We start from the raw sequence: 27,448 nt of genomic DNA, 5'->3' as shown, positions 1-27,448 counted from the left end.
TAAATGAACAATGCAAAGAAATAGAAGAAAACAATAGAATAGGGAGGACCAGAGATCTTTTCAAGAAAATTGGAGAGATGAAAGGAACGTTTCATGCAAAAATGGGCATGATAAAGGACCAAAATGGCAGGGACCTAACAGAGGCAGAAGAGATTAAGAAGAGGTGGCAAAATTACACAGAACTATACAAGAATGAGCTTAACGTCCCTGATAATCACAATGAGGTGGTCACTGACCTCGAGCCAGACATCCTAGAATGTGAAGTGAAGTGGGCCTTAGAAAAGCTGAGCAACAACAAAGCTAGTGGAGGTGACAGTATTCCAGCTGAGCTATTCAAAATCTTAAAAGACGATGCAGTAAAAGTGCTACACTCAATTTGCCAGCAAATTTGGAAAACTCAACAATGGCCACAGGATTGGAAAAGATCAGTTTACATTCCAATTCCAAAGAAAGGCAGTGCCAAAGAATGTTCAAACTATCGCACCATTGCACTCATTTCTCATGCTAGTAAAGTTATGCTTAAAATCCTACAAGCTAGACTCCAGCAGTATGTGGATCGAGAACTACCAGAAGTACAGGCAGGATTTCGAAGAGGCAGAGGAACTAGAGATCAAATTGCTAACATACGCTGGATCATGGAGAAAGCTAGAGAGTTCCAGAAAAACATCTACTTCTGCTTCATTGACTATGCTAAAGCCTTTGATTGTGTGGATCATAACAAACTCTGGCAAGGCCTTAAAGAGATGGGCATACCAGACCATCTTATTTGTCTCTTGAGAAATCTATATGCGGGCCAAGAAGCAACAGTGAGAACTGGACACGGAACCACTGATTGGTTCAAAATTGGGAAAGGAGTCTGGCAAGGCTGTATACTGTCGCCCTGCCTATTTAACTTATATGCAGAGCACATCATGAAAAAGGCAGGGTTAGAGGAATCAAAAGTTGGAGTTAAGATTGCCAGAAGAAACATCAACAACCTAAAATATGCAGATGATACCACTCTAATGGCAGAAAGTGAAGAAGAACTAAAGAGCCTCTTGTTGCGGGTGAAGAAGGAGAGTGCAAAACTTGGGTTGAAACTAAACATTAAGAAAACCAAGATCATGGCATCTGGCCCTCTCAATTCCTGGCAAATAGATGGGGAAGAAATGGAGGTAGTGACAGATTTTATTTTCCTGGGCTCCAAGATCACTGCAGATGGGGACTGTAGCCAAGAAATTAAAAGACGCTTGCTCCTTGGGAGGAAAGCCATGGCAAATCTAGACAGCACACTAAAAAGCAGAGACATCACCCTGTCAACAAAAGTGTGTATAGTCAAGGCTATGGTTTTCCCAGTTGCAATGTATGGCAGTGAAAGCTGGACCATAAGAAAGGCTGAGCGCCAAAGAATTGAAGCCTTTGAACTATGGTGCTGGAGAAGACTCCTGCGAGTTCCTTGGACTGCAAGGCGATCAAACCGGTCAGTCCTAGAGGAGATCAACCCTGACTGCTCTTTAGAAGGCCAGATCCTGAAGCTAAAACTCAAATACTTTGGCCACCTAATGAGAAGGAAGGACTCACTGGAGAAGAGCCTAATGCTGGGAAAGATGGAGGGCAAGAGAAGAAGGGGACGACAGAGAATGAGGTGGCTGGATGGAGTCACTGAAGCAGTAGGCGTGAGCTTAGATGGACTCCAGAAGATGGTAGAGGACAGGAAGGCCTGGAGGAACATTGTCCATAGGGTCGCGATGGGTCGGACACGACTTTGCAACTAACAACAACAACAAAATAAATACTTGTAAGTCAAGGATTACCTGTACCAATCATCTGAAGGCTTCCTGATCTAGGAATAGGTGTAATTAGTGCACTAGATGAATACATGTGAAAGGCTGCTATCTGTTCTTCCAGAAAGGGCTAGTATGTCCAATATGTCCCTCAGGATGAATATCAGTCTCATCCAACACTAGAAACAGAAAATCCCCAAAACCAGGGAGCCCAGATAGTTACGTCTGAGTTGTTATTTTTGATCCAGACCCTCATATGAATCACAATATTTCTACTTTTCCTCTAAATCAGGGGTATATTTGTGGCCAAAGACTGGTCCTTTTTCTTCCTCCTTCAAATATCCCCAGAGTCTTCTCTGACTTTGCTGGGTTTAACACCATTTTTTAAAAAACAGCAACAAAGTCATTCCCAGCAGACAGTGGTGGCATTCAAATATGTGAACAACCGCTTCTCTGTGTGGATACCGCTTCCGGAAGTCCGTTCTGGGCCTGGGCAACAAAAAAATTAGCTACCAGTTCTGCCGAAGTGGTGTGAACTGGCTGAATCCCACCACTGCAGCAGAGAGTCAGAAAAGGACAAGCTCTTTCGGTCTGTGTCATTGACCCATCCAGTGCTCCCAACGTTCAGATTAGTGGCACTCTCTTTCTCTAAGCTACCTCATCCATGCCTTCTCTCTCCTACTGTATATCCTCTTGGGAAGCAAGAAGAATCATAGCAAAGCACAACATCTGAAAAAACTTACAGGAGGAGTGGATGCTGGGAAAGCTTTTCCTCCCTTCAGACACAACATCTGGATCACCCGTGCAGTGCATTTCAGAGTTCATTATTCCATCCGGAAAGCAGCGGTAAAAGAAATCGGGACGTGGTCTGCAAGAAAACCCCATGAACATTTGATATGGAAGAGCAGTCGTTAGTAAAGCCTCCAAGTGATCATTAAACTAAGCTGACTATTTCTGCTGGGGAAGCTTTTTTTTTTCTTTGCCTGCTTTCCACGGAGCACAAAGTGCTGAGGGAAAATTAATTAGTTATTTTCAGCCAAAGCATTGTAACCATGAAGGCAGTTAAGAATTCTAACCGCCTAGAGTTAAACTGAGGGGCTTAACTTAATTGGCTTTTTCAATCTCGTGGAGAGAAAAAACCACACAAGGCACTTTAAAAAGGTGAAGAAAGCAGAGGGTTCATACTGGTAGCGTGCGATGAACTGTTTTCAACCGAGTTGGATTTATGAGAGTAGGCAATTAAATTTAGTTGCTTCTACATTTCCCCATACAAGATTTCATTTCTCAAAGCAAAGCAAAAGGGAAGTTGCTTTAACCTAAACACTCTTGTGGAATTTCCTGTTTTGCCCCCTACTAAAGGGGAAAAATCCTGCTTATGTTTTTTCCCCCCATTACAATACCCATTAAGGTGTTATAGACATGTGCTAGCTAGATTGTGGACCTAGGTGCTCCACAGTGATTTAATATGAAACACTGCATAATATTTCCTAAATGTCTAAGCAATCTACAAAGCATTAGTTTTACCGGTTTTTCATTTAATCACCCATTTGTTTTTCCACCTTTATGAAAACATGTACTATAATAGTAGCAGTAATGATAAAGAGCAACCCAATGTCTTTCAGGAGTTCGGTATTCTCCAAAACAAGCTTCTTGCTTGTCATTTTCACCCAGAATCATTATGGATACCTTGGTGTATATTCAATAGTTACTCAGGACTTACCTCCCCACTATTAATTTAATAGTGTTCGTGCAGAGGCCATTTAAAGCAAGAGCCAAGGACACAGCTAAAAGCAAACAAAAAAAAAGTATAAAACTAGTTGAATACACTTTAAATTTGTAATCAGAAATAGGCTGTTAACAACATTTTCTGAAAATGTAATTGATAATTTGATGAAATATGAAATGTTTTCAATGGTTTTTTTTCCTATGATCTTTAATTAATTCATATGTCATGCCTCTGGAACCAATAAATTCCTCCTTCAAGATAAAAAAATGGACTTGTGTTTTATCCTTTTACATCAACAACCAATCAATAAACCATTCCTTCCTGCTTAATTGGCCACCAATGAGAAGGATTATACAAATAGCTAACAAGGGTTGATATACTCCACTCCATATAAACTAGAACAATTGTTTTCATCCTCTACAATGGAGCTACCAAGATTTGCAGTCTTGATATGTGTTTATAATATTTTGGTGAGAGGGGTCTAATTTTTAACTCTCTGTTTATCAACTGGTTGTTTTTTTTAAAAAATGTGCAATTTGTGCCTTCATGTTGGTGCTGACTCCTGGCAACTGCTTGAACTAAACTCTGAGTTTTCTTGACAACACTTTTGGAAGTGGCTTGGTACTTCTTAGGCTAATAGCAAGGGCGATTGGTCCAAAGAGACCTAGCTTGGTTCATGCCAAAGATGGAACAAGAGCTTACGGTCTCCTGGATTCTAGTCTGGTGTCTTAAGCCATATACTAATTTGGCTCTCATTACTGACATAATAGGGACGTGGTGGCTCAGTGGGTTAGGACGCTGAGCTTGTCGATCAGAAGGTCGGCAGTTTGGTGGGTCGAATCCCGAGTGCCGCGTAACAGAGTGAGCGCCTGTTACTTGTTCCAGCTTCTGCCAACCTAGCAGTTCGAAAGCACATAAAAATGCAAGTACAAAAATAGGGACCACTACAGTGGAAAGGTAACAGCGTTCTGTGCGCCTTTGGTGTCTAGTCATGCCGGCCACATGACCACGGAGACGTCCTCGGACAAGCGCTGGCTCTTCAGCTTTGAAACAGAGATGAGCACCGGCCCCTAGAGTTGGAAACAACTAGCACGCATGTGCGGGGGAACCTTTACCTTTACCTTACTGACATAAGGAAATTATTTCATCAAATGTAAAGAGCTTCTGACTTTTCAAAAAACAGTAAGTCCTCCATTACTAGAAGAAGCCTTCAGAACACCCTGTGGATTACAGAATATCAACACATATCAACTAGGAAACCTGAAAAGAAGATGGGAGTTTCTCAAAAAAATAATTACCTTTGAAATAGGAAACATGTGTTTAATCGTTAAATAGAGGCAGACACTATTGAAAGCAAGCTGATAGATGAAAAGTGGAAGCCTGTAGCTATAATAACAAGCTAGTGACTATTATAAGACTTTTCCTTCTGCAGGGACCTGGAACTAAAAAAAGAAAAGAAAAAAAGAATGTTTTGAATCCACTGATTGAAAAGACTTGGTGCAGTTTGCCCAGTCAAGTGAGGACAAAACAATAACATCGATTTCTTCCCACTTTTGTCTCATTGTAGACACACACTTTTTAGACTAGATTAATAAGAGACATTGAATTCTCCTAAACCATTATAAGATTTCATAATGGCGAACAGGGTCAGAAGTCCAAAGTATTCTTGCTGGGAGTAAAGTTCTTGAACTCAGCAGGCCTACTTAATTACTACTTATTTTTTCTTTTTCTTTTCCTTCCCTACTATCTTTTTTTTTCTCTCTCTCCTTTCCTTCCCTGTCCAGTTAATAGATAACTCAATTTATTTTTTCCCCAAGGGAGGGTGGCTTGTATAGAACATATTGTTTGAATATTACTCTATCAGTACATTGTGATAACTAGAAGAATGGGAACGAGAAGACTTTAGTAAGTGCAAAAAGAGGAGGGGGAACTGAAGTTCGTAAGAGATTATGATGTTGATCGTAATAACTTCCAGTTATTTACCAGTACAGATACCAAAGTTTTGAAAGGAAGTTTTTTAATCTCCCAACATTTCTGGAAAAAACAATTTCCCATCATTTAAAACAGAATTTAAAATTATTCTTGGCATACCTAGCAAAGCTTCTTTAATTTCAGTCTTGTCTGTGCGTCGGATTATTTTCACCACAAAAATGACAGCCAGGGGTGTCAGGAATGAAATGGCCTATGACAGACACAACGACATATTAATTGTTACTGCTGTGTCTCTCCATCAGAAATAGACATTTCCAGTTTGCTTCATTTAGATGGGCTGTTATTAGTGATCTCCTCGGTTCCACGCAAAGCTGCATGAACCCAAGAGCAAAAAGAAATTAATTACTATTATTATAAAAGGAGAGACTAAATTCTGAATCTTAACTGATACAAACAAATTAGAGCTGTAACTTAACAATTATCAGCTTTCAAAATGAAAACTAAAGTCTGAAGAGGAAGCAATACATTATAAAACATCAGGACAAAGATTTTCCAGAAATACTCATGGCTTTAGTATATCCTATACATGAAACATATGCATACTGAATGTTCTGATTTTTCAGAAGACTATTTTGTCCAATCCAATTTACCTCCATAAGAATTTCATTTCCAGAAAGTATACTTCACAATTCAGCCCCTTTCTATTTTAAAAAGAATTTCTACAGACCTTGGGTGAGTCTGCAGCTCATACGTGACTCATTTTCCCATACTCTATTTTTAAGACCACTACCCTAAACAAGTCTTTGATTGTTCCTTTAAAATTCACAAAAATGCTCTACGCGGTCCTCATGGATGTGCTAAAGTGCACAGTTGCCAACATCTGAGAGAAGTATATCAAAACTTCAATGGTCCAAATTCTCCTGGATTCATGATATGGTTACATGTGTAGATCTCTGCTATTTGGTATGATGGCTCGCCCAGCCTTCACATTCAATAAGTCAAATATAAAAAGCCTTTAAAATAGGCAAGCAAGCAAGCAAGAATAAAGTTATGCTGGTATAAATGATTTTATGAAAAAAACTACATCTTTTCTATTAATACTTCATAGAAATGCTTCCACTTATTTAAGAATCTTAGTTCACATTTCCACAATCATTTTTTTCTTGTAATTCCTTGCATTGGGGTGGAGTCAGGGCATCTGAATGGATTTTGTATGTTTACTGGCCAGATGCCCTTCCTGATGCCTACACCAAGTTCGCAGCAGACAATTACTCATTGCACCCAGACAGAGAAATATCTGTTGCTACCTAGGATTGAACTCACAGCCCCCCTGATTGTGAGGCAACGGCTCCACTTCTAGGCCATCATGCCACTTTGCCACCACCATAAATGATCACTGGAAAAGCTAATCATGTAATAATATACACCCAGCAGTCATAAAACAGAATTTTAGGAATTATACTATTCACTATGTAGAAGAACCTTCTATAAACCTGCATATAATGCCATATTTTCTTTTTCATTTTTGATATATTCATTTTTTTCATTTTCATTTGTCTAGCACCATTCCATTTTCACAATCATTTCTTTGACCCCCCTCAAAATTTATTTTCTTGCATGTTTACCCTAATAAACTCTATTGTGCATATTTTGCATAGTTTTTTCTTCCACATGATACTACTTTTTTAAAAAAAAATAAGAAAATATATCAAAATAAGAGAATATATCATATTCCATTGTGGATTTCTCTGCTTTACTGTATAGATTTGGGATATACAAGCAGAGGAAGCTTATATAAATTTCAAGATAGATTTGTTTTCCATCTTTAAGAATGAATGCTACAAAATATAATTAAGATGAAGTCATTTCTAGTTGTCTGGGGTGAGAGTACTTTTATTAAGAAAATATTTCAATAAATAGGATTAGGATAAAAAATAAATGAATCCATGGAGCTGGGAATAAACTCTGATCCAAACAGCCAAGCACTATCCCCCTTAAGCAATGAGAGAATTTCAGTTTCTTATTAAAGTCCACAGAACTTATTAAAAAGCTATTCTTGAAATATAAAGTATATCAGATTTAATGTGGCATGAAGACATACATCTGATTCAGAATCCTGCAACCCCACATGCATACTTATAAGTGGGTGTGAATCCTCAGTAAGAAACATAGGTTTCCAACAACAAAGTTTACTTCATAAACAGAATTCCATGAAAAAGTTTACATGAAAACAAAAACATTGAATGAATCCATATCTGAATTGTAAGTTGTCACACACCAAGGCTTGGCACAAAGTCTTCTTGTTCATATGGCTGTGGACAGATTTTCTGTCTTAGTGAGGCATTTATAACAAACCAAAATGCAAAATAGTTTTGAAAAATTATCATACACTGTTTTTAACCAAGGGTTTGAACTTATTTTTTGAAGGTATTATGGTTTCCAATTAAACTGTTTACCTGAATTGGTCATCTTCTTATTCTAGTTTACATGAGCAACCAGGTGACAGGGTCATTTACAGTTGAAAGGTCAGGTAAAATGGAAACACCTGGGACTTTGTGTGTCGTGAAATATGCCATTCTCCACAAATTCTCCCACAAGCTTCATAAGCTTCATTAGTGCTGGAATACTGACACCATTCATCATTTCAATTTGCTTGTGCCGCTTTCAAAGAAAGGCCTGTCTTAGAGTTGCAGCAGAATCAAGCTATGAATTGCATAGCCAACTTCAAAAGGCCAGTTAGGCTTAATTTGGTTGGACAATACTTATGTGGCAAAAGGAAAAAAATAACTAAGAACAGGATACAAGGCTTTCCTTTCTTTGGAAAGCCTCCCCCTTTTGCTCTGCTAGACATGAACAACATTATCATTCTAGAGTAAATGTGCAGCACCAGTATTATGCTTTGCCTTATTCTGAGTGTCTACACATAATATGAAACACGATGACCAACATAGATACAGAAGCAGATGCAGAGTTTATCCATATGTGCCCAATTGACTCAGTTTTAAAATGTGCATATGTATATCCAATGCACCTGTGAATCAATCAATTAATGAATATCGGTGTTTCTTAAACTAATCGTACTTATTAAGCTCTGCTCAGTGGGAAGGGAAGTAAAAATGTATTCCCACTTTGTATTTCCAGATACATTAAAGCAGGATTCATAGCCACATCATTTCATGCATCGTAATCTTATAATGGCATTTTTGTTAATGATTTTGAAAACTCAAAGACTTTTCTCATGCAGTAGATTAACTACTCAACCAAATGCTAGATCACAGGTGTCAAACTTGTGACGTATCGTGACTTTTTTCCCATTGCTGGCAATGGAGTGGGCGCGGTTTTGGCGTGACTAACACCCCTGTGCTAGTTGATGCATTAAATGTAAGACTAGATATCTAAATACAGGTAGTCCTCAATGTACGACTACAACTGAGCCCCAAAATTTAAGTTGCTAAGTGAGAAATGTGTTAAGTGAGTTTTTTCCCATTTTAGGACTTTTCTTGCCACATTTCTTAAGAGAATCACTGCAGTTGTTAAGTTAGTAACACGGTTAAGTGAAGCTGGCTTCCCCATTCAATTTGCTTGTCAGAAGGTCATAAAAGGTGATCACATAAGCCCGGGTCACTGCAACCGTCAGAAATATGAGTCAGTTTGTCAAGCATCCAAATATAAATCACGTGACCATGGGGATGCTGCCATAAGTGTGAAAAATGGTCATAAGTCACTTTTTTCATGGCTATTGTAATTTTGAACAGTCACGAAGTGAACTATTGTAAGTCAAGGACTACTTTTATATAGTATTTATTTATTCATTCTTTTTTTGCTATTTTGCATGCAGCTGTTTTGCTAGGAAGCAGTCTAGAGGAGCAATCCAAGAAGAACTAATTTTGATGATTTTGATGGATTATGGCAGGGGTGTCAAACTCAATTTCATTGAGGGCTGCATCAGCATTGTGGTTGCCCTCAAAGGGCCGGGTGGGTATGGCCAGGGTGGGCGTGGCCTACTGGGTGGGTGTGGCTAGAGTGTGTATGGCCTACTGGGTGGGCATGGCCAGCTCTACACTGTTCGCATCAAGGGTGCCTATGGGGGCCTGGGCAGGAGTGGGACAGATCTGAGGGTCTCTGGCAAAAAGAGGGTCTCTGGGCCAGGGCCAAGGCAGCGGGGACCGCTCCCTCACTGTTTCCAGTATGGCTTCGCGGGCCACATGAAACCACTTCGCGGGCTGGATCTGGCCCCCAGGCCTTGTGTTTGACATGTCTGGATTATGGGAATCACCTCTCAATTACATTTTCAGGAACTTGCAATTGTTCAAAAGACCTGTAGTTACAGCTTTCAGTTTAAAAAAAGAAAATAAAAAAAGAAAACTAGATAAGAGAACAGGCCTATCAAGTTTGTTTTAAGGAACACTCTTTACTCTTTACTGGCTACAATTTGCATGAAATAATACTCTTAAGGAATGTTATTTATACATTCTAGTTAACTGCGTACAAAAATGTTCATCATAATAAAATGTATTAAAAACATATATGAAACTTTCACAAGTATTTTCTTCGTTTGTTTAACTTTTTTTTATATTTATTGCAAATGCTCCAGAATTTGGAGGCAATAAATACATGGTGAATATAACAAAACTATTTTAAAAAGGAAAGCAAACTTCTAAAACCGGACACTACGACTGCCAGCTAGAATTTATTTATATAAGTATAAATAAATTTTATATTTATTTATATAAATATATTTATACATATAAGTCCCAATAATAAATAAATAAATAAATTTATTTATTTTGTTTATTTATTCACTTAATTTATAGGTTACCCAAGACTCTCAAAAATTCTGGATGGCTTACAATTAAATTAAAAATCAAACAATGGAAAGACTAGAAAAAACAATTACAAAAGACAGAAGGAAAGGGGAGGGGAGGAGGGGAAGGGGAGAAGCAGTCCAAACTGAAGTCAGAAACTCATATTTGTAAGTATACCTAGAAAGTTTTGGCGGCAGTGCCAAGAACAGTGGCTGACATATTCTTATAACAAACCTTACTCTTCCAGACACTGAAAGAATAGATGTTAAATCAACCTGGGCTTGCTTTAAAGTTTTGACAAATGGTCTAATGAAACTCCCCTCTTTTCCATGGAGATTCATATTCTCTTCTTCAACACCTGTTTTGCTGCTACTAATGCTTTTGTTGTTATACTTCTGACAACAGACATGCAGACATTCTGACAGTTCTTCATGAGGGGAGAAACAATTCATTAAGAGATGTAGTCAAAATACCAGGCTTATCAATTCGTGCCTAAGGTACTACCACTGTAACATATTAATATAGCAAAGTAGAGAAGGGCACTGTCTTTCAACACCACATACAATAAATGTGTCTGCAATTATTTGTCCTAAAAATCAAGAACATCACGTACTCTCACCCAGTTGCCTCTTGAAAAGACACTAAGTCTTGCAAATCCTTCTGAGAAGGGATTTCAGAATTGTTCTTCCTTTGCTATAGGAAAATCCACTGACAAATCACATTTAATGCTTATGCTGAAAAATACTGTCTTTACCTTAGAAATGCTTCAGCTTTGACAGCATTTTTCATGCCATAGTTTTTTCTACTGAACTGTGGCTGTTTTTTCTTTAAAAAAAAAAGTCAGTGGATAACTAGACTACCTTGTTAACAAGTGAAAGAAAGCCAATTTTTTCACCTTTGAGTATGAGTATTATGTAGATATCCTAGAACATTTACCTTTTGATTAGTCACCTCTTTAAAATAAATAGTTTGTATTAGAATAGAGCACCCAACTTACTCTATTTTTCTCTGAAGTGCTTGGTTGAAAATCCCAGGTTTTCATTGTGTACCGAAAAATAAAGAGTCCAAAATCCTTTCCAAATAACTATTTTGTATAATTATAGGATGTAAGCACCAAAAGAATCCAGATTTTCTATCTATCTATCTATCTATCTATCTATCTATCTATCTATCTATCTATCTATCTATCTATCTATCATCTATCATCAATCTACAGTATATCCATCCATCCATTCTTTCAAGGCATTTGTAGCATTATCTGTTTCCAGATAATGGAAAAGGGACCACTTTAAATTAAATGACTATATAACTTTGCTGAGCACAAAAAACGAATGTTTGCATATCTGTTCAAAGTATCTACTAAAACAATTATGCATTCCATATGGACCAAATGATACTAAACATCGAGAAGTCCCCACTCCTTATTCAGCCAGCCTGACTATTGTGCCAAGGGAGGCATAATTGACTTTCCAGCATCATCATTTATCCTGAGTGACTGTAATACTGTTTTGCTACCAGGTCCAAGAAAGCCAGACAGCATCATGGCATGGATTCCATGAAAGCCCTCTGGCACAGTTGCTATGAGATTTATGCAAGCTGCCTTGTGAACTGGGAAAAGAAGCGAGATTTAGGCCTATACCGATCATTAACTGCTGTGCAGGTCCCTTTCCAAGCATATGTGATCATGATAAGGGGGAAAAGATCGGCTATAACAAAAAAAAGATGTTTGGTAGCAAGTAGAAATGGCCTCTAAAACCTCAGTTTGATTTAACCTCAGAATTTTTTATGAACCATGATATGGCCAGCAATTTATAACAAGCGAACATAATCGTGATAAGACTGCTTAACTAGCTGTCATCACCTTTCATCATATGTAAACAAATTATTTAACAGTATTAAATTTACTATACTGTTAGGAATTGCATTAATGCATCTCTCTGCTTATCAGTCTGTTATTTTAAAAACATACTTTTCCACTTTATATTCGCTAACAGCTATAGAATGAGTCATAGTCACCCACTGAATGATCATTAAATTCTAGTACTTACAAACATGAGACGCGTAGGTATGTTGTCAGATTCAACCAATGGATTTTTATACAGCCAGATCTCTTCTGGCTGAATAATTCTCTGGAATGGGTCCAAAAACTCTGTAAAACTAAACAAACAATTAAAAAAAAGTTTTACCATGTAGTTGAATGAATTTCAAAACACTCAAAAAGCATTTCAAAAAGAGATGCTCCAACTTGTTAAAATTAAAGCAAGGAAATCATTCATTTTGCCACAAGTAATCAAATAGATATATAGAAAAGGTCATTTGTTTTCCTTGCTTTCTTTCCCTATTTCAAGTGAATTATGTGCGTGTGTGTGTGTGTGTTTATCAAGTCAACCCAACAAACTGACATAATATCCTTCACTATAGTAGTTAGAGAGCTTTTATTTACATCACTACTGCCCAAAACCTCATCTTTGAAAGCTGAGTACAGGGTAATCCCCAAGTTACAAGTGTTCATTTAATGCTCGTTTGAGGTTACATGATAAGTGCCCCCAAAACCACGGCAGTTGTTCACCCTTACAAACGACTGCAGAGGCTCTGCAACATTCACTCTATTCCCCCTCGTTCCCCACAACTGCTTCCCCCTCCCTTCCTACCACACCGGTGTTTTCTTTGAAAATGAAAGTTTCTGGGGGTCTGTGATCTCACGAGAGTTCAGACACCTATTTTCTCTGCCTGAAGGGCCTCTGTATGGCTCTCAGCTCACCTCTCCCAGACCCACACACGTGTTTGTGTGTGTGCGTGGGTGCACATACACATGTTTTCCACAAGCCAGTGAGCTGGGCAGGAGCCCAGGAATGATCAGATAACAGAGGGCATGACCCACAGCTGTATAACAGGCAGAGGAATAAACTCACAAAGGAAGGTTTCTAATTTCTCAGACTGTAAAAGAGATAGTGGGAGATTTGTACACTCAGACCTGCATTACTCAGTTAATGTAATCTTACAACAAGTAGAATTAGCTTATTTGGTTATCTTTGCAGCCTACCTGAAAAGGCTGGTAATTCTTAATGGCAAAGTTAACAAAAAATAAAAGTGAGGATACAATTGCTCAATATATATAAAATATAATGTGCAATTTGAGAGTGAGTTGTAAGTAAGTTTTAAAGCGAATTCTACATTAAATTAAATCTCTGAATTTTATTGCTCAGTTGATCATTCCCAAGACAGCATCTCTTCTCCCTCCTCTCTACCCATCTCCTGGTTGGCACCTGGCAGGTGGTACGCGACCATCCTAGAAAGGTGTTAGCTGGGAAGGGGAAAGAGCTGAACCAGTGGCAGCACTGCACAAGCCTAAGCGAGAGATGGCTGAAGCTGCAAGGCTGTCAGGGCTCAGTGGAAGCACCAGGTCAGCGCTTCATCAGGGCTGTCAGGGCTCAGTGGAAGCACCAGGATCAGCACCAGGCTCCAGCTGGAGCTCAGCGATGATCCTGGCGCTTCTGCTGAGACCAGAAGAAAGCGCCGATCAGCTGGAATGTTGCAGCATCTCCAGGGTCTTGTGATTTACATTCAGATGCTTGGCAACTGATTCATATTTATGACGGTCACAGTGTCCCAGGGTCATCTGAAGTGACCAAACCCTGCTGCAACCATCCAGCAGATGGGGGGAATAAAAAACAAACACCACCCCACCCCACCCCCGCTGCCAATCCTCAACAGAAATGCTCACAACAATGAAAACCTCGGACAGGAGGAAGAGCACCGCCGGGTGGACAGGGAGGTGTCTTGCTCGGTTGTGGCTTGGGGGGCACTTTTTTCAGTGCCATTGTAACTTCGAACAGTCACTAAGCGAACTGTTGTAAGTTGAGGACTACCTGTACTTCATCACTTTTTTCCTTTTTTGTTTTTTGGTCATCAAGTTTTTAACACCTTGCTAGGCAACTGTTGGTACTCGGATGTTGCCATATCCTAAAAGTGGTACAGTGGGTGAAAAGGTTGAAAAGCCCTGGTCTAAAGTCACCAGCCAGCTTTCATGTCTAAGGTGGAATTAGAACTCACAGTCTCCTGGTTTCTAAGCCACAACCTTAACCATTACATCAAACTGACTCTCTGCACTGATCCTCTATTCTGTAAGTAAAAATAACATTTTTTTAAAAAAAATGATTTGATAAAGGACTCTGATTTTTATTTTTAATGTTAAAAAAGGGGAGGGAATGATCAAATCAACTGCTCACTGCACAATCCATAAAGCATCAAGCAATGAAAACAAATTCAGTCAATCCAACAACACCACTTCTATAGTTGGTGACTTTTTTATAACTTCGTCTTTTAGCCACAGTGCAGCCACAGTGTAATATGCCTCTTTTCAAAGTAACAAATGCCATTGTACATCAAGAAAATATTGCATACCACAAGCTACAGAAGCTGGCCCCACATCTGTGATCTAAAGCAGTATTTCTCAACCTTGGCAACTTTTAAGATGTGTGGACTTCAACTCCCAGAATTCCGCAGCCAGTATAGCTGATTGTGGAATTCTGGGAGTTGGAAGTCCTCTGATCTTCAATTTGCCAAGGCTGAGAAACCCTGGTCTAAAGTAAAAGGAAAGATAAAGAAGACACCAAGAGTGAGAAACTACGACTCTTCAGCAGATGAAGGTACAGTGCCCATGGTGTCATAAGCTAGCTTAATATGATGTTGCAACTGTGGCCTGAAATTGCAAGCTGCTTTGATCTATCCCTGTACCAGTGGCATCCATGGAGAGAGAAATGCCATTTCAATGCAGTGACCTTTAAAAACTGCCTTATGTTCAAAGGCACGGAATGCTTTTACTGAAGATAGTATTACCACTGTAGCTAAAAGAGCTCAGGTGTACCTGTAGAATTGCTAGCACACCAATATTTAAGAGTATGGCATGTAATTAAAGATTGTGAGCATGGGCATATAGGGAAATACTGATGATTTACTGTCTTTTGTTTTTTGCAAAGAGAAGCAGAAACATGTTTAGGTCCAGATCTGGGTGCAGCATTTAGTTGCTAGTTGACAAGCAAGCACTAATTGGCTCTCAGTTCTCTATATTCAGTTACAGCCAGAAAGGGCAAACACTAATTGGCAGGCATTTTCCACAAGCTCTAAACTTGTAAATAATATAAACATATCTTGTGCCTGTAGTGTCATGATGTCCTAACAAGGCAGAAATAGGGGGAGGATCCAGAGCAATTTGTTTGTGTTTAAAATTGATTCTTGAATTGTTTATATTAAATTCAGGAAGTTTGAGATGGGAAAAGGCTAATCACCTGGCAGGCCCAGATATTGTTGAAATCTAACACCCAGGAAGCCAGATATAATGGAATATGTGGATGACCTTGAGAAAAGAAGGGAAGAGATACTGCCTAGGAAACAATCAGATAAGAGATGGAGGAGCCCACAGTGGCTTAACAGTCAGAGAAAGAAACTTAGGAAGGACCCAGCCTAATGGACCCCCTAATCCAGAGGCTCCCAACCTTTTGGGCACCAGGGACTAGTTCCATGGAGAAAGCTTTTTCTGTGGACCGGAGGGGGCGTGGTTTTGCATGCTGCCTGCATCCCACGGATAGGGCTTGTTTGCATGGCCCAGTTTCTGGCATGCCATGGCCCGGTGCCGGTCCACAGACCAGGGGTTGGGAACCCCTGCCCTAATCTAATGGAACAAGCAGTTAAAAGTGATGGCAGGAAATCTGTACTTTCAAACTTGCAAGATTCAGTAGAATTAGTTCATTTAGTCATGTTTCCTGTCTGGTTTATCTGGAAGGCTGACACACACACACACACACACACACACACACACACACACACACAAACACACACACAAACACACACACACACGATAGCCAGAATGACGTAATGCCAGAAATTATAGTTTGGCAATATCTGTAAAGTTCCGATTCCTTATCCTAGTCACAAAAACTTCCAAGTGCTGGAATTCAACATAATGGCAGTTGAAAACTTAATGCTAGAGCAACGAAGCCAAAATCTCGCTACTTCTAAAGCCAGGCCAAATGGCATACTACAGCCTTCTCCCACATCTCCCTACCACTACTTATTTCCTAAAGGTGAGAGCAGTTGGGTGGAAAGACTGATGTTACTACTTTCCCTGGACTTTCATTTGCTGATGCTTTTCTCTGCTCCATTATAGTGTAAACTCTGCTTATCTGTATCAAGTAATTAACCAAGGAGCTTCTGTCTCCCAGTGCCTGAAAGCTATGGGGGCCTGGATGGACACAACAGGCTTTAATTCAAACTTAACAAGACCAATTAAGTTTGGGACTTTCTGGTTCCAGGGACCAGCCATCTTTGCTTCTAGATGGGGTTAGACACAATTGCCTCAGACACAATTGGATCCACAACTCCTGTTTGAGATGGTACATATTGCTAGGAGCGCCTATGCACAGTTTTGCACTATGTCCAGTTGCACCTATTCCTAGACTGAGAGGCCCTCTCATAGTCATTGGACTGTTGCAACATACTGTACGTGGGGCTGCCCTTGAAGATTATTAGAAGAAGTGTAAAATGCATAAGGCCTTGAAGCTCAGTGCTTCAGGCTGGGGTCCCAGCATGTCTCCTGATTATGTTGATTGCTATGGGTTTTCAATTTGCATATGTTTTTATTATTTTAATGTAAGCTTCCCAGAGTCATATGTTTGAGATGGACTGCTATATAAATCTATAAATACATACATATACATAGATACATACTTTGATTTGACAATAGAAAATATATATTTTAACTGGAAAGGTACACTTATTCAAGAGCAAGCCCTCATTCCCGTAAATTCCTGGCAGTTTCCTCCCTCCCACTCAGCATTCACCAGACTTGACAGCTTGACAAGAAGTGACTATTTTGACATTAAAGGCTGGCATCTTTAATAATGTAGCTGCAATGTAATAAGGCCAAGTTAAGAGTATAGATATCAAAAATATAAATACTGAGTCAACAGATTATGTTTTCAATGCTGTAATCAAGCCCTGGCAACCTTAGGCTTCTTACTAAACTTATCAGTGATATTTTTTTTCTTTGCTCTTAATAGTTTTGGTGCAGTAAAGCATGCCTCTGAGAGCATCGTTTTATAATCTTTAAGCACTCATATATGTCCCACGTGAATATATATAATTAACAGGTTTTTCCAGCCAGAGTTCGCAGCTTTCCAAATACTTTCTCTCATTTTACTTCTATAAGCAATTCACATGATACACAGAATGAATATAGGTCTGTGTTGAGTAGGTATTTCATGCCATCTGAAGTTTACTTAGAATTTAGTATGACATTTCAAAATATATTAGTCACATTCAAGGATATCAAAGTTCTACATCAGACATGTCAAACACAAGGCTCGGGGGCCGGATCTGGCCCGCAAAGTGGTTTCATGTGGCCCACAAAGCCATCCTGGAAACAGTGAGGGAACGGCCCCCACTGCCTTGGCCCTGGCCCAGAGACCCTCCTTCTGCCAGAGACCCTCAGATCTGTCCCACTCCTGCCCAGGCCCCCATAGGCACCCTTGATGCGAACGATGTAGAGCTGGCCATGCTCACCCAGTAGGCCATACGCACTCTAGCCACGCCCACCCAGTAGGCCATACCCACTTGGCCCCCTGAGGGCAACCGCAATGCTGATGCGGCCCTCAATGAAATTGAGTTTGACACCCCTGTTCTACATCATAGTGCCTACTTATATCTAAACCTAAATATACACCTATGTACATTAGATGACCGTGATCTTGTAAGCCAGCTAAATCACACAATATTTCTTGCTTCTCACATGAACTTTCTCAAGATGTTGGCAATTTTACATTCTAGGTTTTTATTTTCACATCAGCATGTCTGCCATGGGAAAGGGCTGAGGACCTGCTTTAGGTATACACTGAAAAAAGGTGTATGCTGGGTAAGTTTAAAATATTATCTCCTAAAAATTGAAGGTTCTAGAATAAGAACTGTTTTTGAGGGAAAATGAGACCTTTTGCTTTCTATCTTGGAAGCTTCATTAGTTGTATTGGATGCTGTGGGAGATCCATCCGATACAACTGATGAAGCTTCCAGGATAGGAAGAGAAAAGTCTTGTTTTTCCTCAAAAAAATCAGCCCAGTTACCTTTTCAAAATAAGAACCACTGTTGATACAACTGTGACCTGGAGACTGAGAATCTTCATAGATATTTCTAGAATAAGATTACACCTAAAGCCTTAACAATACTTTCAGAATAGTTGTTTTGGGAAAACTGCTTAAAAACTCCTAGAGTGCCTGAAAATGATCTAAATATTTCTGATTTCTCCAGAACACTCGATTTCCTGAAAATGATATTTCAAACATATCTAGCATATACTTTGGTTCTTAGTAGTTTTGTTGTGCTATGGCAACATACACATATTTTCCTTTCCACTGCAAATCTTATGAAATAAAAACGAATAAAGCAAGAAATATCCTTAAAAGAGCAGGTAAACTATTCAGTGTCTCTCTAATATATGAAGTATTTCCATTGTTCAGTCTTAATTAATAGCAAGGCAGACACATACACTTTAATATAATATTGACTTGTCATATTTGTGTCTGACAGGACAATTTATATTGGTAGCATAGCATTGCCATTTTTAAAGTTAAAAGAAATAACGGTGAAAAACATTGTGGGGATCGGTTTTGGCAAAGATAGAATGCCGATAGCAATCACACAGAAATGAATTGGATCTTTACTGCACATCCATTTAAATTAGATATATTGAAATATATCTGACTAAAAAACCTATACAAGCTTACTTGGAAGTGACCACTATTGGGACCTTTTTGGTCTGCAACAGGCCAGTATCAATGTAGTATCCTATTGTTCAATGTCAGTTTGCAACAATTATCATAAAGCACACATTTCAAAGGCTACAGATTGCAGATTAAGAATCACTGTACATTTGAAAGATTTCAGTAATCATACAGAGCGTGCTATAAAATTGTCACTGAAGTATGCATTGTAATTAGCTGAAAACCAATCCTCAAATCAAATTAAAGCCACTGAAGTCCAGCTTCATGTCGCCACATTTGTAAAAGTACTCCCAAATTATCCAGAACCAAATTTGGCAGCCACAATTTTTAGTGTGTGAATCAGTGATCCAGAGAGCTGCAGAGAGAATAAAATGTGTATAACAGATTCCCATCCAGTTTTACCTTATGGAGAAAAAAGGAGGGAGGGAGGGAGGGAGGAGGAGAAGGAAGAAGAGAATTATAATTATAATTAAGCAGAAACTCAACAGACTTTGGCTATGTAACACAAGCAAATGATAGTGGTAGATAGAAGATGGATGGACAGATCAAAGAGCTCATAAGAATATTATTGGAAGAGCTAATTATAGATAATCATCAGGATCCAGTTGAAATGCAGGCCATCTATCCATACAGTCTGCAAAGATGAGGCCCAACTTGAAGGCACCTAGAGAACAGATCCATGAGAGGTCTGAAAGGTACTTTAAACTGATTTTTGCTTGGCAACGTATCGAAGTCTGTCCCCAAATAATAATAGGCATTTTTCTTTCAATAAATAGAAGTTGAAGTGAACCTATCTCCAGGATATGGCATATCCTCTTAACTGTAACAAAATCCCATTTAAAAGTTATGAAAGAGTCCCAATATTCTAATATAAGCAAAATAAAAAACCCAATTTCACATGACATAGACCATTTCTCCTTTACAAAAGACAAATCGCAATACACAACTTTCCCAATAACAAACATTTCACAAGTATAAAGAAATCCCAGCATCCTAGTATAAGGTAAAGGTAAAGGTTCCCCCGCACATGTGTGCTAGTCGTTTCCGACTCTAGGGGCCGGTGCTCATCTCCGTTTCAAAGCCGAAGAGCCAGCGCTTGTCCGAGGACATCTCCGTGGTCATGTGGCCGGCATGACTAGACGCCAAAGGCGCACGGAACGCTGCTACCTTCCCACCGTGGTGGTCCCTATTTTTCTACTTGCATTTTTACGTGCTTTCGAACTGCTAGGTTGGCAGAAGCTGGGACGAGTAACAGGCGCTCACTCTGCTACGTGGCACTCGGGATTCGACCCGCCAAACTGCCGACCTTCTGATCGACAAGCTCAGCGTCCTAATATAGGCACACAGCGTCCTAGTATAGGCACACACAAAAAAAACCTAAAGTTTAACACAACAAAGAGAAAGAACTTCTTTAAAATGGCAAACTCTCCAAAATTCCTTATTTTTAATAAATAGAAATAGTTAAAGGTAATGTACTATAGTCTAAGTACTATAAAATTAGAGTTATAACCATAAGGAAAAGCAACTTTTACATCATATTCATTTACAATCAAATCCAGAAAGATATCAATAAATCTACAAAAGATCACCCAGAGTAACAACCTGTCCCATTTTTTCCCCCGATCAACAAACTGACTTTATAGTCTTATTATCATATAAAGAGCAGTCTTGCTCTGTATTCATTCACATGATTGTTGATCCTTGTTACAAATTTCTTTAGCACTTTAAATTCTTTAGTCTCTTTTGTAAATCCAACATAGGGAAATTATTCCAATTATTCTTTGGGATTTTTAAAAATATCCTTCTTGATTGTCAGAATCTCATCCAATGTATCTGGTAAGAGATTTTTGTTCTTTTGGTATTTGCCTGAGAGCACATTGAAGTTCACTGTAAAAAAGCTTGAACTGATCATCATTTGAGTCTACAACAGGGGTGTAGATTTGCAATATGGTAATGTTGAGTGGCTTGCCTTGAATTTGGATGGATATTATGTGATCACTGTATGCTCTGTAACTATCAACACATTTATCCACTTGTTTGCTTACACGGAATGCAACTCCTTTTCATCTGATATCTTTTCCAGAAAAATGAACCATAAAATCATCTGATTGGAATTGACCTCTGCCTGTCTAGTGTAATTCATTGGTATCAAAGATGTCTATGTTAGCTCTAATCATTACTCTTTTTAAAATTTTGGGTTTCCCAAGAATTGTGGCTTTATCTTCTATTGGCTTTTATTACTATTGTTTTCCATTTTCCCAAGCATCAGGATCTTTTCCAATGACTTTTAGCTTCATGTTATATGTCCAAAACATTTGGATTTTAGTTCTTCCAGTAAGCGGTCGGCTTCATGTCATCTAGTTTTGAATGACTGTTTGTTCTGGCTATCCATGTATTCTCAATAGTTTTTGCCAGCATTGTAATTGAAAGGCATCCATTTTGCTTCATCCAGCCTTCTGATGTTCCAGCTTTCATAACCATATGTTGCAATTGGAAAACCTTAAGAGGATAAAGCAATTAACAACAGCTTTACAATTACATATAAATTAAATTTTGGCTCCTTTGCTGAATAACGTCCTTGTGAACAAAATGATACTTTCTTTATACTTTGGAGATTAATAATATATAAAATTAACATAAACTTTTGTTGCCTTTGATTGTACGAAGAGGCAAAGATATTTTAATATACATCTAATACTGTATTTAAAAACTTCCCAGAAATCAGGAGTCTCCATTCTTACTTTGTCATTCTCAGCAATTCTATAATTATAAGAAGCTTTAAATTACAATTAATGGTATTTGTGGGGACATGGTGGTGCAGTGGCTTAATGACACTGGAACTACCAGCCAGAAATGGTCTGCATGCCACAGGTTCAAGGCCAGCTCTGAGAGATGGAGTGAGCTCCTGCCGATCACCCCCTGATTCCTGCTCACCCAGCAGTTTGAGAGCATGCAATATTGCAAGTAGATAAATGGGTAACACTTTGGTGGGAAAAATCTAATTGCATTCGTGTGTACAGAGAGCAGAAGCTGACACTGGACATGGCCAGATATCAGGCAAAGCAACACAAGGCGAGGTGAGATCAGCAGAGGATTTCTGAAGAGCCAGCAACCTGAGTGCCGCTAGTCAGCTGGTATAAACTAGTTCACTCCCTCCGGTGCACCAAGGATTAGGCACACAAATGCTGAACAGAATGAACTTAGGCTATCAGGATTGCATTGTGCCAGCATTTGTAGATTTCCCTGATATTACATGCCTGACATTGTTGTTGTTGTTAGTTGCGAAGTCGTGTCCGACCTATCGCGACCCTATGGACAACGTTCCTCCAGGCCTTCCTGTCCTCTACCATCTGCTGGAGTCCATTTAAGCTCACGCCTACTGCTTCAATGACTCCATCCAGCCACCTCATTCTCTGTCGTCCCCTTCTTCTATTGCCCTCACTCTTTCCCAGCATTAGGCTCTTTTCCAGTGAGTCCTTCCTTCTCATTAGGTGGCCAAAGTATTTGAGTTTTAGCTTCAGGATCTGGCCTTCTAAAGAGCAGTCAGGGTTGATCTCCTCTAGGACTGACCGGTTTGATCGCCTTGCAGTCCAAGGAACTCGCAGGAGTCTTCTCCAGCACCATAGTTCAAAGGCTTCAATTCTTTGGTGCTCAGCCTTTCTTATGGTCCAGCTTTCACTGCCATACATTGCAACTGGGAAGACCATAGCCTTGACTATACGCACTTTTGTTGACAGGGTGATGTCTCTGCTTTTTAGTGTGCTGTCTAGATGTGCCATGGCTTTCCTCCCAAGGAGCAAGCGTCTTTTAATTTCTTGGCTACAGTCCCCATCTGCAGTGATCTTGGAGCCCAGGAAAATAAAATCTGTCACTACCTCCATTTCTTCCCCATCTATTTGCCAGGAATTGAGAGGGCCAGATGCCATGATCTTGGTTTTCTTAATGTTTAGTTTCAACCCAAGTTTTGCACTCTCCTTCTTCACCCGCAACAAGAGGCTCTTTAGTTCTTCTTCACTTTCTGCCATTAGAGTGGTATCATCTGCATATATTAGGTTGTTGATATTTCTTCCGGCAATCTTAACTCCAACTTTTGATTCCTCTAACCCTGCCTTTCTCATGATGTGCTCTGCATATAAGTTAAATAGGCAGGGCGACAGTATACAGCCTTGCCGGACTCCTTTCCCAATTTTGAACCAATCAGTGGTTCCGTGTCCAGTTCTCACTGTTGCTTCTTGGCCCGCATATAGATTTCTCAAGAGACAAATAAGATGGTCTGGTATGCCCATCTCTTTAAGGCCTTGCCAGAGTTTGTTATGATCCACACAATCAAAGGCTTTAGCATAGTCAATGAAGCAGAAGTAGATGTTTTTCTGGAACTCTCTAGCTTTCTCCATGATCCAGCGTATGTTAGCAATTTGATCTCTAGTTCCTCTTCCTCTTCGAAATCCTGCCTGTACTTCTGGTAGTTCTCGATCCACATACTGCTGGAGTCTAGCTTGTAGGATTTTAAGCATAACTTTACTAGCATGAGAAATGAGTGCAATGGTGCGATAGTTTGAACATTCTTTGGCACTGCCTTTCTTTGGAATTGGAATGTAAACTGATCTTTTCCAATCCTGTGGCCACTGTTGAGTTTTCCAAATTTGCTGGCAAATTGAGTGTAGCACTTTTACTGCATCGTCTTTTAAGATTTTAAATAGCTCAGCTGGAATACTGTCACCTCCACTAGCTTTGTTGTTGCTCAGCTTTTCTAAGGCCCACTTCACTTCACATTCTAGGATGTCTGGCTCGAGGTCAGTCACCACCTCATTGTGATTACCAGGGACGTTAAGCTCATTCTTGTATAGTTCTTCTGTGTAATTTTGCCACCTCTTCTTAATCTCTTCTGCCTCTGTTAGGTCCCTGCCATTTTGGTCCTTTATCATGCCCATTTTTGCATGAAACGTTCCTTTCATCTCTCCAATTTTCTTGAAAAGATCTCTGGTCCTCCCTATTCTATTGTTTTCTTCTATTTCTTTGCACTGTTCATTTAAGAAGGCATTCTTATCTCTTCTAGCTATTCTCTGGAATTCTGCATTCAATTGGGCATATCTATGTTTTTCTCCCTTGCCTTTCGCTTCCCTCCTTTTCTCAGCTATTTGCGAAGCTTCCTCAGACAGCCATTTTGCTTTCTTGCATTTCTTTTTCTTTGGGATGGTTTTGGTTGCTACCTGTTGTACAATGTTGTGAACCTCTGTCCATAGTTCTTCAGGCACTCTGTCTATCAGATCTAATTCCTTAAATCTATTTGTCACCTCTACTGTATATTCAACAGGGATGTGATTTAATTCATACCTGACTGGCCTAGCGCTTTTCCCTACTTTCTTTAATTTAAGCCTAAACTTTGCAACAAGAAGCTCATGGTCTGAGCCACAGTCAGCTCCTGGTCTTGTTTTTACTGACTGTATAGAGCTTCTCCATCTTTGGCTGCAGAGCATATAGTCAATCTGATTTCTGTGTTGACCGTCTGGTGATGTCCATGTGTAGAGCCGTCTCTTGGGTTGTTGGAAAAGAGTGTTTGCTATGACCATCGTATTCTCTTGACAAAATTCTATCAGCCTGTGCCCTGCTTCATTTTGTACTCCAAGGCCAAACTTGCCTGTTATTCCAGTTATCTTTTGGCTTCCTACTTTAGCATTCCAATCCCCCATGATGATAAGGACATCATTTTTTGGTGTTAGTTCTATAAGGTGCTGTAGGACTTCATAGAACCGGTCAATTTCATCCTCTTCAGCACCGGTGGTTGGGGCATAGACTTGGACTACTGTGATATTGAATGGTTTGCCTTGGATTCGAACTGAGATCATTCTGTCATTTTGAGGATTGTATCCCAGTATTGCTTTTCCTACTCTTTTATTGACTATGAAGGCTACTCCATTTCTTCTGAGGGATTCTTGCCCGCAGTAGTATACCTGATGGTCATCTGAATTAAATTCACCCATTCCTGTCCATTTTAGTTCGCTGATACCTAAGATGTCGATGTTCAGTCTTGTCATCTCTTGTTTGACCACGTCCAGCTTGCCTTGATTCATGGATCTTACATTCCAGGTTCCTATGGAGAAAAAATCTTTACAGCATCGGACTTTCCTTTCACCACCAGACATATCCACAGCTGAGCGTCCTTTCGGCTTTGGCCCAGTCGCTTCATTCTTTCTGGCGCTACTAGTACTAGCCCTCTGCTCTTCCCCAGTAGCATATTGGACGCCTTCCGACCTGAGGGGCTCATCTTCCAGCGTCATATCGTTTTGCCTTTTGGTACTGTCCATAGGGTTTTCATGGCAAAGATACTGGAGTGGGTTGCCATTTCCTTCTCCAGTGGATCACGTTTTGTCAGAACTCTCTGCTATGACCTGTCCGTCTTGGGTGGCCCTGCACGGCATAGCTCATAGCTTCATTGAATTACGCAAGCCCCTTCGCCACGACAAGGCAGTAATCCATGAAGGGGATGCCTGACATTACATGCCTTATAAATAAGTGCTATTTGTAATATGAAGAGTCTAGATCAGGAATGAATGGATTGTGAGTTTGTGGGATCTACTTATTTTTAAATAATCCTGATGCAAACTGTTAGAGTGAAGTCAAAATAATGGGGTGCAGTGGGAAGAAAATCATAGTGGAATCATTTGTCTTCTTCATGTTAGAGATTCTTTAAAACCCACATCCACATGCAAATTACAACAGGGCAGGCATAATGTATAAACTTCTTAAGCTGTCCACAAAGCTGCTCAAAGACCTGCTCAAAGGCAATTAACATTCCCATTTTATAAATGATTAACACTGAAACTAAAATTAACACAAGACCTAAGAATAGATTTTTTAAAAAGAAATTGACAATTGTACTTCTTATTTTTAAATCTTACAAGAGATTAAAAAGTCACTGCCAGTCTACAAAATAACCAGCTTCAGTTTTAGATTCTAATCAACGTATTTTCTGCCTCAAATTACTAGCAGAAAAATCAGAAAACTCAGTCAAAATAATGGAACAGAAAACCATATCAATTTCAAACTTTAAAAGTGTTCCATGCAGAGTTCAAAGCACAAAATGATGGAGTTCCTACAGACAAGCAGCAGCTGCATCACTGTTATCTTCAAAATAACAAATCCTAAGTGTGCATTTCAATAGGGAAAGTCCTACATTTATTTAGCAATAAGAAATGAGACTTTCAGTTCCAATTGAAGTTACTAAAAATTAGCTTAGAACTGCTCACTTAAAATTTCTATCCCTTTATTGTTTGATCTTTACTTTGATCACTGGATTTAAGAACCAGTTGTTTAATTTTTCAATACACATTTCCTGAGTGGTGGGTTTGCAAACTGTTCACTTTCTTTTTGCAGATAACAGTTTCACAAAAGGATTCCTTAATGCATTAATGTATCGGTAAACCCCAGATGTTCTTTTTATATCCCACAAAGAGTATATTTTAGAAGAGAAATAAGAAAAAGACAATCAACCAGCCCAAAAGAGAAAAAAGATTCCCAGCATCTCTCCACCAGCAATCAGCACTCAAATCAGCACAGATTAATTCCAAGCTCAATACCCCAATCAAGAAACTGCCAAGGAGTAAACAGCTCAACCAAAGAATCCCTAAGACTGCCCCCACCCACCCAGACAGGCAAGACACCAAACAGCACTCCTTACTAGCATTGATAATGTTACTTACTTAGGGTAATGAAACGTCTGCAAGAATATATCAACAGCAAGGCACAGGAAAAATCTATGCACATTCATAAAAACAGTAAATTTTTCAAAAGAAAATCAGCATAAGACAGTGTAAATTTCTATCCAAAATGTTCCAATATGACTCTCTTATGACCGTTATAGCACCCCTGCAGTCATGTGATCAAATTTCAGTTTTTGTAACCACTTTTATGACTGTTATCAGGGTTCCATGGTCACATGTTTGCCATTTCCTTCTTCACAGCCAGCTTCCAACAATGAAGCAGCCAGCAATAAAATTGCAAGTTGCATGATATCTTCATTTGCTTAAATTCTTCAACAAACTTTTGAGTGATTTTCATTAATTTATATGCCTTTATTACTGGAACCAGGCAGGAGAATTTAATTAGACTGGTATGTGGATCAGCTTAAATGTAAGAGTACAATAAATTCTGACCTGCAAAAGTAGTATGTTATTAGATATCAACAATGGTTGTGTTCATTCAGGAGCATTTTTAATTTACTGCTTCTCTAAAGCTTTTCATACAAAGCTTCAAACTGTGGTGAAAATTATCATTCGATTTTCTTTTAACCATAGCTGATCTTCCTTGGCATAAAAAAATAAAGCTTTCATAATTCTATAACAAAAGTAAATCTTCCCCTGCTAAATTTTTCTTTTTAAAATTAACCTATTTTTTCCTGATAGTATCTCCTGGGTAGAACAATAAAACTTTCATGGTTGAAGTTACAAAGTC

At 39.2% G+C, this 27,448-nt stretch overlaps 1 protein-coding gene across 2 annotated transcripts in view; it reads right to left on the bottom strand.

Moving 5' to 3' along the window:
* The window catches only part of PLPP4 (phospholipid phosphatase 4), a gene marked incomplete at its 5' end in the record, with an annotated part of 137,095 nt that overhangs the window by 72,726 nt on the left and 36,921 nt on the right, over window positions 1-27,448 (bottom strand). Inside the window, 4 exons of one of the 2 annotated variants that reach the window (XM_081328741.1) lie at window positions 2,507-2,631; window positions 3,484-3,547; window positions 5,581-5,671; window positions 12,275-12,383. In XM_081328741.1, coding sequence (XP_081184867.1) covers window positions 2,507-2,631; window positions 3,484-3,547; window positions 5,581-5,671; window positions 12,275-12,383 — 389 coding nt within the window. The remainder of the gene's footprint in view (window positions 1-2,506; window positions 2,632-3,483; window positions 3,548-5,580; window positions 5,672-12,274; window positions 12,384-27,448) is intronic. The other variant, XM_081328742.1, reaches the window with a different exon arrangement.

The sequence above is a fragment of the Vipera berus genome (genome assembly GCF_964194415.1).
Source record: "Vipera berus genome assembly, chromosome: 5".
NCBI lineage: Eukaryota > Metazoa > Chordata > Lepidosauria > Squamata > Viperidae > Vipera > Vipera berus.
Note: the sequence above shows the minus strand (reverse complement) of the source record. Positions and strands in the feature narration are given on the sequence as shown.